We start from the raw sequence: 15005 nt of genomic DNA on the forward strand, positions 1-15005 counted from the left end.
GTTAGAAAAATATGTTTGCATAATAACATAAGACAAATATGTTTCGAACGGATCATGTTTAAGGTGTGTAGTGCTGATATATGCAATTGCAATTATGTCAACTTTGTTCAGTGTGGTCATAGAATGAGTAGACATGTTAGCAGCAGCATTTTATAACCAAGGTTATTGTTGAGTTAGGTTCTACATATGTCAGATTCTGCAGTCATCCCCCAAAATTACAAAGATACTGTCCTGACTTTCTTTAATATGATTGGTCAGGTATCAGTTTGCCACTCATGCAAGACATTTATGCTGACACTTATGTTGAAAACCATGACAGGAACGGGCTTATCATAAATTATCATCCTCTCCTCACTACAGTGACAGTGACAGTGTCAGATATTTATAATGGCCATCTCACAGCGTCACTGCTGCAGCAACCTACTGTACATCTACTAACCAACTAGACAGAAATGATATCAAATTGTACAACTTTATTCTACATTGACTTCTTTGGTAATGGCTTTGAAACCATCATTCAGTGATTCAGTGGGATCATTCAGGGGGATCATTCAGTGATTCAGTGGGATCATTTAGGGGGATCATTTAGTGATTCAGGGGGATCATTTAGTGATTCAGGGGTATCATTGTCCAGTAACCTATACAGTATGTGGTGGCCACCTACTGTACATGATCCACCAAATCATTTGTCGTCAAAATGGCAAATGATTTTAGAAAAGAAGAATAAGACTGACCCAATTATATCAAATATCAAAATATCAAAACAAATATCAAAATGCTTCAATGAAGTGACACTGCTAAGATTTCAATAATGAATTACCAATGTTACAATGTATGATAGAATAAAGTAATACTGTTTAAATGTTTAATGTTTAAACGGGAGTTGTTTCCACAGTATTCATAATGCTGTGCTATAAGAGTTATGTTGAATAGCCACACTAAAATGTAATAAAGCTTTCCGTTAGTAAGGCTGCAGAAATGTTTAGACCTGAGCTGGGACAAAGTCCTCATAATACAGTACCTCTGACTGGGATATGGAGGAATTTGGATGATTGTACGGAGAAAAGTGTTTTACCCTAACCCATTAACCCATTATCCCACCGGACACAGTTGTGACCAACCATAAAACACACTTTTTCCATGAAAATTGTAAAATTAGTCATAGGGTTATAACACATGATTTGGAAATCCAGAAAAAATGGGATTAAATGGGTTAAAACATGTTCAAATTCCTAAATGGTCTGTAAATTGTGGCAGTGAATCTAAAGATTTAAACATTGGGATCTTTAGAGTACTTCATTCATGCACTCATTACTTTGGTTTATGTTTTTGTTTATGGTTTTATTATGGATTAGATGCAATGGCCTCAGGAATGTATGAGAATGACATACATCAATTAAAGAATAATCGTTGTAGACAGATGAATGGAACCATGTTGAGATTTCTTGAAAAATAATAATCAATATTTTGTCTGCATGCTAGTTTGTAGGCATTTGGTGATGGAGAGGAAAGGATGGCATGATATTCGGGGTTGAGCTGTAGCTAGCTGGGAGACATGGTGGCTGTTGTTGAGGTTTTTTGGGCTGTTGATAGCTGGGAGACATGGGGCCATACCATGATAGTCTAAAGCGCAGCGCAAAGTCTATAATCATCACAACGCAAAGCTTATTCCTATGGTAGACTCGAGATTTTTTGCCATGCCTGTCTCTTTTATTGAGCAATGCGCCAAGGGGTGTGGCAACCTAAGGAGGGGTCTGGCGCATTGTCTAAAAATCGCTATCGTACGCTACCTAAAACGCATTGCGCTACTGACCAAGAGAAACCTGGTCAGAAATACGTGGCGACATGTTATTTTAAGAGTGCATTATCAACAGTGATATGGGCGGGTGCACAATGCACCCTGTTTCTCTTATCCACAGGAACACGCACCAGTGCACATTCATGTGAAACATTACAAATTACACGATTACAATGGGAAACATAATTATAATAAAGATATTACGAAATACATCTCACAATGAGTAGTTATTCACCTTCATTTGCACATTGGTAATGACGGATACAAGTGATTAGGAGCGAAAGACACATTTGACGAGATGTAAACAGCAACTCCTCTGCAGGATAAATGTCCTTAGGTTTTCATTAAGTCATTCGAATTAAGTCATTATTGGTGTAAGTGTTGCTTTTTTCAGGCTATGTTTTCGATGGTAACCTATTGTTACCGCATCAAATTCAAGTCTCTAACGCTTGCCTACAAAGTTGTCTCCGGTTCTGCTCCCACCTACTTGAATGCCCTCATACAGACTTACACTACCTCCAGACCGCTGCGCTCCTCTGACGAACGACGTCTAGCTCTACCACCGGTACGCTCAAGCCAATCCAAACTTTTCTCATCTGTTGTTCCTCGTTGGTGGAACACACTGCCAGTTCCTACAAGGGCAGGGACATCCTTTTCCACTTTCAAAAAACTCCTGAAGACCCAGCTCTTTAGAGAACATCTACTCTCATAGCAACACTTACAACAAGTCTTACTGATCCTAGCACTCACCAGCCGTTTTAAACTGACAAGTAACTGTTAAAAACAGCACTCACCGATGCACTTATTCTTACTGTACTCTAATGTTTTTTTTTAAACTGTCCTAAAATTGTGAGAATTGTTCTAAAACTTACTGTTTACCATGTTGTTAGTCGCTTTGGTTAAAAAGCGTCAGCCAAATGTAATGTAATGTAATGTAATGTATTGTCAGTCAATAGTGAAAGTAACTGTGTATAACTGTTTTGTTGTTGACAATGAGACCACGGTGAGGTTAGTTTCACGTTTCACTTTGCCAATGAGTTCAAATAATAGACGAGTGCAGATGCGGTTAGGCTATATACTCTGCTAGGTTTTAGTAAAGCATGGTTTAGTGGAATACCTGTTCCATACGGTCTCGCGTACAAGCAGATACCTTCATTCCTTCTGCACTGTGCACCGGTGCATGCACTGTTTGAAGTCAAGCTGTTTGCTGTTAAAGGGAATGACAGATGTCACTCTCATTGGTTTAAAGGATGTTACCCATGATTGATTAAGAAGCATAAGGCCCAGCTTCTTGCGCAATGCGTCGGATGTTTCATAACTAAACCACACCCAGTATGGACTGGACAAACCCCGAAATTTGTTTAAACTATTCGCCAGTGACCCTGTGGTTCAGACTGACATGATAGGGCCCATGGTGGTGGTTGTTGAGTTCTTTTGAGTTGTAGATAGCTGGGAGACATGGTGGTGGTTGTGGAGGTTTTTTGCTTGTCAGACTCTGTTGGTCTCATTAGTGTACTTGGCTTGGCTTTGTTGTGTAGCACTATGAAGGGAGGATACACCCACGCATGTACATACATGTGCATTTATACCCTCATCTCTCTTTCCTCTCCTCTCTTTCTATATATATATATATATATCTGCTTGCTCTCCCTCTCAAACACACACACACACACACACACATGCACACACAGGCCACAGGCTCACACATAAGCACACACACACACACATACAGTATATATATATATACACTTACTCACACACTCACACTCATGAATAATGTAAGGTAGCAGGCTGGAGTATCTCTGTCTGCTCCACTCTGGAGTGGTGTAATGTAACCCAGCGCAGGGCGACACAGTCGTCCAGGGGAGTTGCCCGGGCGGAACTGGTAGCCACTGACCCAGTTGTGGAGCAGATATTGGGTGGCCCGTGGGGGGTTGGATATTGGGTGGCCCGTGGAGGGTTGGTGCGTAGGCGGTGGGTGAGGTTCTGATGCTGTGTGGTGGTGTTGAGAGCTGGATGCAACTGGAGCTCAGACTGCCACCCCAATCGGTCATGTTTGAACAGAATGCTGTCTGCCTGGTCAATTTGTTTTGTGTGTGTGTGTGTGTGTGTGTGTGTGTGTGTGTGTGTGTGTGTGTGTGTGTGTGTTTGTGTTTTGTGTGTGTGAGAGAGAGAGAGAGAGAGAGAGAGATTGTGTATAGATGTGTGTAAGTCTATGTTGTCCATCTGTCTACCATGTGTGAGTGTCCATGTGTGTCTTTATGCTCACACTGTGTGTCTGCATATATACTGTATGTGTGTATGTGTGTGTGTGTGTGTGTGTGTGTGTGTGTGTGTGTGTGTGTCCACAAAACCAAAGGAGTTACAGTATATTCTCAATCTGAAGTCACTGAGTGTAACACTAGATGCTGTGTGAAAAGAGAGACTGTGCTGGGCCTAATTAACCTCTTGGGCAGTGCAGAGTACCTTTCATGTCAACAGCCGCTTTCGTACTCTTCCGGTGGAACTTTTCTACGCAGAGTGAATGGAGTCTTCTGTCCCACGATAAACCAGAGAAAGATATGTGTACAATTAGCATGGAAAATTAACGTCAGAGATGAAGAGATTGCCAAGGCAAGTCTAGCTCCTCAGTGATGCGGAGATAATTATGGCTATAAATATAAAAGCTTTTTCTGTTTATTTGGTGTTGTATTTGTGAGGATAATTATTATTGTACATCTTTTCCCCTCCGTATGGAATTTTTGACTTCTTCTGACTTCTTACAGCAGTAGCTCTAATCAAACGCACCCAACGACACCCAATTCCACTGATTCCGCTGATTCCGCACAGCATTTAATGTAGCATTCTATATAATAATAATAATAATAATAATAATAATAATAATATTAATAATTATAATTATAATAATGATAAGCTTTATTTGTATAGCATCTTTCATACACAGAATGCAGCCCAAACTGCTTTACATTTGGAACATTGAACACAATAATAGAGAATCAAATAACCAACAATTTCCTACACGTTCTTCAGTCATTTATAGTATTGTACAAAAGTATTGTTGCTTTTCACCAGACTTTTGCTTTGCCTGGGGTATATTATCATTAAAAGTTGGTATTTGTAGACTCTTACTACATTGGGAAGAATTTTGTTGAGGCATTCCTTCAGTCCATGCCTTCAGTCTGGAACTGGGTGAAAGAAACTGTGCTCCTCAGCTCCCCCCACACACACACACACACACACACACACTGACCCTCTTCTCTCTCTCCCCTGCAGTTCTTTGATCCCGGAGAGGTCCTGTATGCGTACGACAGTCCGGCCGGCTACGGTCTGATGGGGCTGCAGCTGCTGGCGTACGTGTGGTTCTGCTACGCCGTGCTGGTCTCGCTCAAGCACTACCCCGAGAAGCAGCCCTTCTACATCCCCTTCTTCTCCGCTTACACTCTTTGGTGAGCAAAAACAAAAGCCTTTCCACTGGGATGTGTTTTTTTTTCTTTTTCTGAAGTCGTGCCACTCGTGTGGTCGTAGGACACTTCCATAATTTTAAAAGTGGTGCTTTTAGAATCCAGACCTCCATGCCCTTTTATTCTGTGTTGCACAGAATAGCAGTGAAGTGGTTGGTGAAAAATAGCGAAATAAGCCGAGATATACCTAGTGGCGCAATATTGCTCAGTCTCTGCTTTACATGCACTTCTGCTGAATTAGCTCATTAATGTGGAGGCAACGGGTTCAATCTATAATTCATGTTCCCAGGTCTGCTGTTTGCTCAGGCTTTTGGCTGTGCTTGCTCTGGCACCTGACAGACAGACAGAGTCTCTCTCATTAAGTCAGGTAGCTGCTCCATGTTGGCACGTCTGCTGCTGTCTCAAGGCCATCTGTGTGTGTGTGTGTGTGTGTGTTGCCTCAGGTTTTTTGCTGTGCCCGTGATGGCGCTGATTGCCAACTTTGGGATCCCTCGCTGGGCCCGGGAGAAGATCGTCAACGGCATCCAGCTGGGCATCCACCTCTATGCCCACATCGTCTTCCTGGTGAGTAAATCTTCATTAATAATGCAGAGCCTCCGTGCGCGCAGCCTCTTTGCCACTGTTCTCACTGCAGGCCTCCCTGTGTTATTTGTCTTATCTTCACAATGGCAGTATGCTTTCATCGATTCATGAATAGATTTTTAGGTTTGTGTGTCTGTGCGTATTAGAGGTATGGATTACTGTGCTTGTTTTTTGTTGTTCCTTTTGTGTGTTTGTTTGTGTGTGTGTCTGTGTGTGTTTGTTTGTATGTGTGTGTGTGTGTGTGTGCCTTGTTGTTTGGAACACTTACACTGCATGCACCTTATGGAGAAGCCTCTGACTGTAGTGTGCAGGGTACTTGGCCTTAAGCAGGTCTGTATGTGAATTGTATGGGTGCGATACTATATATCCTATTCAATATATAGTTCGGCTCATCTCAGTTAAACGACTAGGGGGAAACTTTTACCCAAGGAATTTAACTGCATAGCCTACACATGAACTTCTGTGTTGTTATTGAAATGTTTAGCAATTTCCCGCATCAAACATTGTTGAGAGGGCTTGTGAGCATGAGAGAGAAAGCACACACCGGTTTGTGCTTTGAGTTTATTGTGGATATAAAAAAGAGTAACATTATCCAATCACTGAAAATGGGCTAAGCAGCATAATAAACTGGGATGACTTGTAGAAAGCTGGTTACAATCTAGGCTCTTACTGGACAAGGTGCCCCCCACACACACACATTTTTAAGAAAGACAGTGATGGCCTTGTATGTACCTCTTTCTTCACTTTCATTCCTCTCCAGGTCATCACACGGCCCTCTGCAGCCAATAAGAATTTCCCCTACCACGTGCGCACATCCCAGATCGGCATCCTACTGTCCAGCCCGAAGGGCACGGGAGGAGAGAGCTTCCCGCACCACGCTTACGGGAACAGCACCTTTCTGGGCGACTCCCAGCCCAACTTCACTGAGCTCTTCTCCATAAACGTGAGTGTGAGACAGGGGATGGGGGATGGGACGGAGACATGGACGCCGATGCTAACGGCTGGGACTCTCACTCACTCCTCTTTTGCTCTGTGCCGCTGTGAATGTTTGTTTTTCAAAACACATAAAAAATTCATAAGTCTGAATTGCTTTCTTCATGGCCACCAAACAAAGTCTTTTTGCAGATCTAGAAACATGTGTTATTGCTCTACATGCTGTTGTGATGCTCCCCATAACGAACGATCAATAGAAGTGATGGTGGGTGGGAGCCATGGATACGGATGCATGCATTGCACATGTGTAATGGGTCTCTCTTCTGCTGATCTGCAGGCCCCGATGAAGGCCGTGGACGAGGCGGTGGTGCGCAAGAGCCATGAGGTGCCACGGAACAGCGAGCAGAAGATCATCACCACCACAGCCGACCTCATCTCCAATCTGACCCCTCCGCCTCCACCTGTGCCCCCCCGCATCGCAGCCCACTCGCCACCCACCCTCCGCCTCTCCTCCCACTTCACTGAGTACTTTAGCATGCAGGGAGGGGCAGGCCAGGGGTCCAAAGCATAGGCTCAGAGAGAGAGAGAGAGAAAGATAGAGAGAGAGAGAGGGAGAGATAGAGAGAGAGAGAGAGAGAGAGAGATAGGTGAAGGGGCAGACAGATGTAAAGGGATGGATGGATAGATGGATGTGTGTGTGCGTGTATGTGATCGTGAGAATGAGATGGCATGGAATGGGTGTGCGTGTTATAGAGAGAGTGCGTGTAGTTTGCTGGACAGAGTGTTCAAAATCCATTTTCACTTTTGTGCGTGCACGTATGTTTCTGTTTTCTTTTTTGCGGTGAGTCCGAAGCAACAGGAAAGCGAAGCGATGGAGGTGAGCGTAGCAAGGGAAAGGAGCTGTGGGGTGAGGAGAGGGGAAGTCAGGAAGTCGACTCAACTTCAAAGTGCAATGCTTGTTAAAGGATAAAGAAGCAATAAATATTTCAGTGGGACCAGGGAGTGCCTGGGAGGAGTGCCTGGGAAGGACGCCCATCAAAGATTCATGGGAAGAGTCAGGAGGAGTAGCGCGGAGCTCAAACGCGTATAGGGTGACGTGACGTGACGAGAACCTCCGTAAGTATGCGAAATCACGCAGACAAAACAGTAACGACAGGGTTGCAAACGCTACTCCCATCATCTTTTGTTTTGTGTTGCTTTTGAATTCGGTCGGAGTTCCTCGTGGTGCTGTGGTCATTCTAAGAGACTCTCATTGCCATTGCAATAGAACAGTGACTATGAAGTTATTTACCTCCTTCGTCTAAAACTATTTGTAAAGTTTTGTTTTTATACACTTATTTCCAATGGTGTTGTCAGTGAGCATCATAAGATATTTTGTTTGTCCAGTTGTTTGTATTTATTTTGCACCTGACTTGTTATGAATCTGAGCAGTATGCCTAGTGTGGAGTCTGCAGGGTCATGTTTACCACTGACTCTTACAATGTGTCTCAGACCAGCATGCTTTTCTTACTCGTGTCTAAGCTAACTCCTTATGCTGATCTGAAGACTTTGCAAGTCCTCCTGCTGTCCAATTTTGTGTATACAGTAAATTGTATAGGCTGTACATATATTTTCTATAATTTATCAGAGTATTTGTTTCAAATGGAAGTCATTGTTTTGAAGTTTTTGTTTTTTTATTTGGTTAAATAATTAAAAGAGCTGTTAATTTGTAATGCTGATATATCCCAGTTTTTAGATGTCTAACAGAATCACAGTAACAGTATATTTCAATCTAAATGTTGATCTCCTTCTGTAACACAGGAGAGCTAGGAGAAAAATGTATTCTGTGGGACTGAAGTTTATTGGTCCATCTCTCCGTAGCGATCATGTGATGTGGAGTCTTTATCCTTAGCTTCAGTGTAATGGCAATTGTTTTGGACAGTCTCAAGAGATTGGAGGTGCAGTGCTAGTAGTTCTAGAACCTGTTGCATTACAAACATTCTCAACTGCACACTGCATGGTGCACTTTCAAGTTACCTTGTTCCTCTCACTCATGTTTATTCATGCCAATGCAACTATAATGCAATCTAATGCATTATTTCATGTGTTAAGGGTCAAGTATGTTTTATTTGTAAATGTATTTACTATTTTCATATGTATCTATAAATATTTCATAATTTGTGACTCCTTCGCAGAAGTGTTCAAACTGTATTTATGTCAACAGCATAACTTACCATGCATAGTGTTGATATTTGACTTTAAGATAGATAGGCTGGTACGTTATGTGTATAATGACATTTATAAAGAGAGGTATTATTTAGTGTCTATACACAGAAGTCATACTTGATTTAGACTAATGTGATACTCTGCTGGAAAAACTTTTTTTCCTTTTCTTTTTTCAAATTGTACATTCCCTTGTTTTTCATTATACCCACATAAGTCCAGATCGTCTTAATCTATTGGCTGATGTTTCAACAACTAAACTATTTATAATTTGATATTAATGATTGATGAGGGGTAATCTAATGAATGATGCACATACAAGGACAGTCACTTTACAAATGTTGCCTACTATAGAAAACAGCACAGTAACAAGAGGGGTAGAAAGCACGTCAGAATGAGCCTATAAAGAGCACACTACTGTTCACAAAGACTTAAACAAATATGTTTTAAGTGTCAAATGGAATTTACCTGAAGCAGCTGTGTGTATGCACACTTTTTGCCAAATTAAAAGATTTGTTTTTGTTAAAAATGACTTGTGTTTCTCTCCTTTATTGCGACGCTGTGAATAAAAGTGTATGTCTATGCTTCGATCAGGTCTCTTGAGAACAAGAATAAGAGGCATGTGTTGTGTCTGTGGAAATTGTGCCCTCTCATGGGCCATCCAGGAAGTGGACATAACATACAATAAATTACATCATTCTCAATATTTCACTTTGGGATGCGTCATTAAGTGCCAATGATGTTCTTGTTCTCATTTAATAATCTTCAAAAATGAATGCAACACTGTAGATCATCCCATACAAACAAACAAAAAAAGCTCTTGTTGAGGATAACTTTAGACTGTTCTTTGAGCTACTTTCACACCCCAGCTATGTGGCAGCTCAGGGTTTACTGCCACTAAGCTGTGCCCGCTCCTCCCTGTAGCCCTTCAGCAGCTGGTTGATCAGAGTCAGTTCGTTTTCCCGTTTGGCTGGGAAGAGTGGAGGGAACGGGTTGCCCTTGTACTCCAGCACAGCCATGGCGGCGCGATCCAAGTTCTCCCTGTTGGGCAGCCGTGCCATGTATGTGTAAGCTTTGCTCTGGTTCTCAAACCTCGGTGCTAGAACTTTGAAAAGCTTGGGGAGCAAATCCTTTTCCTGTGAATGTGGAGGAAATATAACAAAATGCCACAACATAAGGGGTTTTCAACGCATTTACACGTCTGAGGTCAATTTAAATAGCCTACGAGCCAAGCAGGCTTCACAGTTTGACTAGGTCATTGAAGTGAACACTACTGAACATACCGTGAGCCAGAAGTTGGCCATTTGCATCGCTTTCTCATCCGTGTCTCCTCTCTTCGCATAGTCTATCAGCTAAGGTGAATAAAAAAAACAGATCTAGTATTAGGCCAACATGGATTCATGAACACTTGACGTTGCCTTACAAGTACAGCCCATCCCATCATAATACACTACAAGACATTGGTAAATGCAAACAGTAGACCTACTTTAGTCTATTAGGCAATTTATTTACTAGACAGTAGGCTAGACATAGGCTAATGTTAAGTTTCAAACCCTTGGTATGTCAGTAAACGTTAGCCTAGGCCTACTACCAAGATGCTTACTTTCTCGGCGTAGAACTGGACTTCATCTGCCCGTGCCCACGTGGTCTCTATTCTCTCATGCCGAACCAGTCCTGTCAAAATGTTCCTGAGCATGTTGATCCGAGACTCGGGTCCCAGACCCATTTTACGGGCCACACGGCCATGAGAAATCAGGGCTCGTAGAGTTAGTCGCATCTTCCAAGCTAGCTGACGTTTTAAGCTACTAGTTTGAAGAACGCACACACTTAACTATAACACTTACTCGTGGATATTAATACATTAAATAATAAAATGAAATAAGAATTGTAACGTCAAGCTATGTAGGACACATTTGTAAGTACATAAACATCGAATGTCATAACATGCGAGGTCTTCTTTGACATTGTCTGTCCGGTTGTAATATAAATCCGACTGAACGAGTATTCCCTTAATAACCGTTCCGCCTTCGATATAGCCATCATGTGTAGGCTAACCCACGATTACACATATTATATAATAATAATAATAATAATAATAATAATATAATATATGTCCACACAACTTCCCCATTTTATAAGCTAATATTCATGCGCAGGCATCTAGTATAGCCTACATAGGGTGATAAAACAAAAACAAAATTACTACCAATTTAATTACTACTAACTACTAAAGGTCACCATGAGACTTATTAACCTTATTCTTTTTTTAAGTGAACCGAATAAGTAAAAAAAGGCTACACAGCTCTACTGGGAAGCCCAATTCCACACCTACAAGACTTTTAGCACTTTTACATCCCTCTCCCTATGCTACAGACTTTTTATTTATTTTCTTATCTCATCACACGTCAAAACACACACACACACACACACACACACACACACACACACATATCTGACTTTCTCCAACTTTTGCACACTTTTTATTTATTATTTTTGATTTCTCCTCCATCTACCCATGTCCTTGATTGCCTAGCCTTTCTGCCCTCCCCCCCACCCCCATCCCCAACACACACACTTACATCATCACTGTCATCACTTCACATACATACAGCACACTGCTTGCTACAGTAAGCCTCCTCTACATACTTGCTGCACACTGCCCCCCCACATACACAGCACATTGTCTTCAGGATCTTCTCCAACACACATCCTCTACATACTTACAGCATCCCCCCAACACACACACCAAGACCCCTGGCAGTTGGGTTAGCCCCTTGAGCCGTGGATCTGCCCAAGGTTTCTTCCTTGGTAAGGTAGTTTTTCCTTGCCCCTGTTGCTCTTGGGTGCTCCTTGTTGGTGCCCCCCACCCAATCCCAATCCTCCCCCACCTTTTTTATGCGGCCCTTGCCACTTAATCTACTAAACCCCTCTTCTACTGCACTCTTTACACCCCCCCCCCCCCATTAATGCACAAATAGGCTGACACCAGACATAATTTCACTGCATTTCTTACTTCCAGTAACTATATGCATGTGACAATAAACTTCCTTGTATCCTTGTATCCTTGTAATTATTGAAAATAACATGGGACCTGCAATGACAATGGAAATTCCAGTGACAGCAACATGATAGGGAAGTCTAATTCTAGGAACTTCTTCAGGTATGACAATCAGTCACAGTGCATGAATGCTAAAATTAGAGGAAACAAATAGAACAGTCCTGACACATACTACACAAAGTTGCCAAAAAACTATCTGTATGATTGAGATATCTACTTGACAAAAACACAAATATCTGCAAAACATGTGTTGCCTCTGTTTTGGTGAGAGAGAGAGAGAGAGAGAGAGAGAGAGAGAGAGACAGAGAGAATGCACCAGCTCTAGAGCGCTAGAGAGAAGGAGAAAGAAGGACAGAAGGAATGTTCTGACTAGTTTAGGACCTGTTGCAACTACTTGGGTAATTCCCAACATGTTACAGTAAGTTGTATGTGGAAACAAAAACTAAATGGGTTCTTTCCAGATGTTTCTGTTGAGAAGCCGGCCTAGGCAGGACAATGGGAAATTCAACCATAAACAATTAGCGATAAAGGAGCTTTTTTATTGAGTTTTTCAGTTGTTTGAGTGTCATAGCCATATAGCCTGCAGATGTCGCTGTGGGAGCTGATTCGCGATTCACGCACACGAGACCCACACTTTTCTGTCAAATCTGTGTTGACAGTAGGCCTATACGTTTGACTTTCATATTTTCTTTTGAATTATATTTTTCTTATGGTTGCTGCTGTATTCTGTCTAAGAAGTTAGCATCTTTGTCCCTTTCTAAATATTGGGAACAGGGAAAGGTAGCATAGGCTCAACTCCAGGGTGCAACTGAGCATGGAGTCTTGGGCACAGTTGAGACATGTGTACAGTTGAGACACCTTATCTTTCGTGCACAAGTTGTGATTTTTGCTATGCTATGCGTATGTGACTTCTTTGATCATGGAAAATTTGAACGACACAGGTATCTCCCATCCAAGGATATCGGCAAATGTTTTTTTTTCCAAAGTAAGAATTTCACTTCACCATACATTTGACAATGAGTAGCTCATTACACTTATGTTTTTTTAAACGTATCTGGTATCATTACAAACATTATTCTGTGCCCTAAAAACTGGCATATTCCATGGCACTGTGTCATGTAAGGTCGTTGCAAAATATAGAGAAATGTGTGACGTGGTCAGCGGGGTAGGCCTACAGTTGAGACACACATTGGATTGATAGTGTTATTACATGAACATTCCATTTGTATTGTTCGCCATATCTGTTCCTGTGTCACATATTTTGTTCATGATTCCTTTTAACCAACGCTGCTGTGTGTCCCACATCTAAAAAAAATAATTATAAACTTGCTTTGGACGATGTGTGTGCCAACAGAACAAATTCCCAGTGTTGAAAAATCCCATTCGATATTAGCTTACTGTCACGTGTATGGGGGTTTTGCCAAGATCCTGATGTGATCATCACAGCATTCGAGAAATTGTTCTTGTTAACTCCTCCTCCAAACAAGCGTTTTTCAGCATGCTTCTACCATTTATTACACAGACAAACTAACAACAAGATCATTCATCAGCCTGATAGGCTACTGAACTGACTGAGTGTTTACTGTTGCCTATTCCTCAACACTGATGTTTATGTTCATGTCATGTGTGATAAGACTCAACAATGAGCAATGAGCATGCCTATGAATGTACAAAGAAGGATCACTCAGAAGTCCCACTGGAAACTGCCTGGCCTGGCCTAGGCATACTCTCTAGAGTTCTGTGGATGTGGATAAACTACGGCATTGTTTCTGCAACTGAATTTTTCATTTAAAATTATCCACTGTAGGCCTAGGCCAACTGGTGAAATTTCACAGGCCAATCTCTCAAATTAAAATAATTTTCCAGATGCCTAGGCAGATTCTCGTGTTTGCTTTTATTTTATCCTACTTTTTGGCATTTTGGACAAAAAAAGATTTTGAATGGTTTTGCAGAACAGTTCACCTCCATGAAACCCTAATTTTTTAAAAAATAATTTAGGCCTACTTTATGGTTCAGTAGGCCTAAATACAATACTTTGACAAAGCTTAACAATGATAGAACTCAGAGCAACAGCTACAGGTCGTGCTGCTGGTGGGTCAAAGTAATCACACACTGGAATATTTTACACATGGTCTTATTGTTGAAAGCAAACAATGCATTTTGCTTGCCTGCTTTTTCAGGTCCGCTCCCTAAACCTCACATTATCACCTACAAGTAGAGGGTCACATGACCCGGGTACAATGACTGATCAAAAAGTCACAGTTACTGAACCACAAAACATGAAATTAATCAAACTCATGTTTTTTTTCTCAAGCACAATGTTATTACGTGTAACTGACATGTTTTGCCACAACAATGGATTTATCCAACAGAATCATGTAAGATCAATGTGAAGCAAGTACTGAACGGCAAATGAAGGTTATGGTTAGACCAGAATGTGGATGTAAACTAAACCTAAACAATTTTATTTGAAGTACTTTATCAAATTGGCTAATCACAGCATGAATCAAGTTTGTAAACCGAAAGATAAATGCTGGACTAATTCTAGACATTTCATTCATGTGCAACCGATGTACACAATAAAATCAAGAAAATCCAGTTATTTGTTTTTAGTATAGACTTTGAACCTACTGTATCTTCCAATCCTCTGGAAACTCATTTTTACTATGTATATTCAAGTCCCTCATTTTTACTATGTATATATAAGTCCCTTCAGGGCGAAACAAGACCCCTCCGCTGGCGCGTCGGGGTCCGGTTCGCCCTGTCGGGACTTATTTTCCCCATAATGACCGGCGTTCTATACATTATCCCTTACTAGGCTAATAACTTAATAGCAGGAGCAACAAATAACTCTCTGAGCAATATCCACAACCACAATATCCATATGTCTCTGTTTTGAAATATGTGCATGGAGGAATTCTCTTAAAATCACATTTTTTCACATTTACAAAAAAAAAAATAAAAAAAAAAA

At 41.4% G+C, this 15005-nt stretch overlaps 2 protein-coding genes across 2 annotated transcripts in view; one reads left to right on the plus strand and one right to left on the minus strand.

Moving 5' to 3' along the window:
• Positions 1-9508, plus strand: part of tmem145 (transmembrane protein 145) — a 23040-nt gene extending 13532 nt beyond the window's left edge. Inside the window, exons 12-15 of the mRNA XM_048261403.1 lie at positions 5072-5244; positions 5703-5823; positions 6602-6784; positions 7112-9508. Coding sequence (XP_048117360.1) covers positions 5072-5244; positions 5703-5823; positions 6602-6784; positions 7112-7345 — 711 coding nt within the window. The 3' untranslated portion in view covers positions 7346-9508. The remainder of the gene's footprint in view (positions 1-5071; positions 5245-5702; positions 5824-6601; positions 6785-7111) is intronic.
• A 174-nt stretch (positions 9509-9682) lies between these two features.
• Positions 9683-10967, minus strand: mrpl17 (mitochondrial ribosomal protein L17). Its single transcript, XM_048261405.1, has 3 exons — positions 10580-10967; positions 10260-10328; positions 9683-10112 (listed from the first exon to the last, which is right to left on the minus strand). Exons 1-3 carry the CDS (start codon positions 10751-10753, stop codon positions 9858-9860), a joined length of 498 nt encoding a protein of 165 aa, XP_048117362.1. The 5' UTR covers positions 10754-10967; the 3' UTR covers positions 9683-9857.
• Between the last annotated feature and the right edge of the window lie 4038 nt (positions 10968-15005).

This window comes from Alosa alosa, chromosome 13 (assembly GCF_017589495.1).
Source record: "Alosa alosa isolate M-15738 ecotype Scorff River chromosome 13, AALO_Geno_1.1, whole genome shotgun sequence".
NCBI lineage: Eukaryota > Metazoa > Chordata > Actinopteri > Clupeiformes > Clupeidae > Alosa > Alosa alosa.

Bases quoted from the DNA above. Each gene is read 5' to 3' on its own strand.
- mrpl17 (XM_048261405.1), bottom strand. From the start codon at position 10,753: ATGCGACTAACTCTACGAGCCCTGATTTCTCATGGCCGTGTGGCCCGT. The intron at 10,329-10,579 runs GTAAGCATCTTG...TATTCACCTTAG, and splicing joins TCCAGTTCTACGCCGAGAAA to CTGATAGACTATGCGAAGAG. The intron at 10,113-10,259 runs GTATGTTCAGTA...CCACATTCACAG, and splicing joins TGGCCAACTTCTGGCTCACG to GAAAAGGATTTGCTCCCCAA.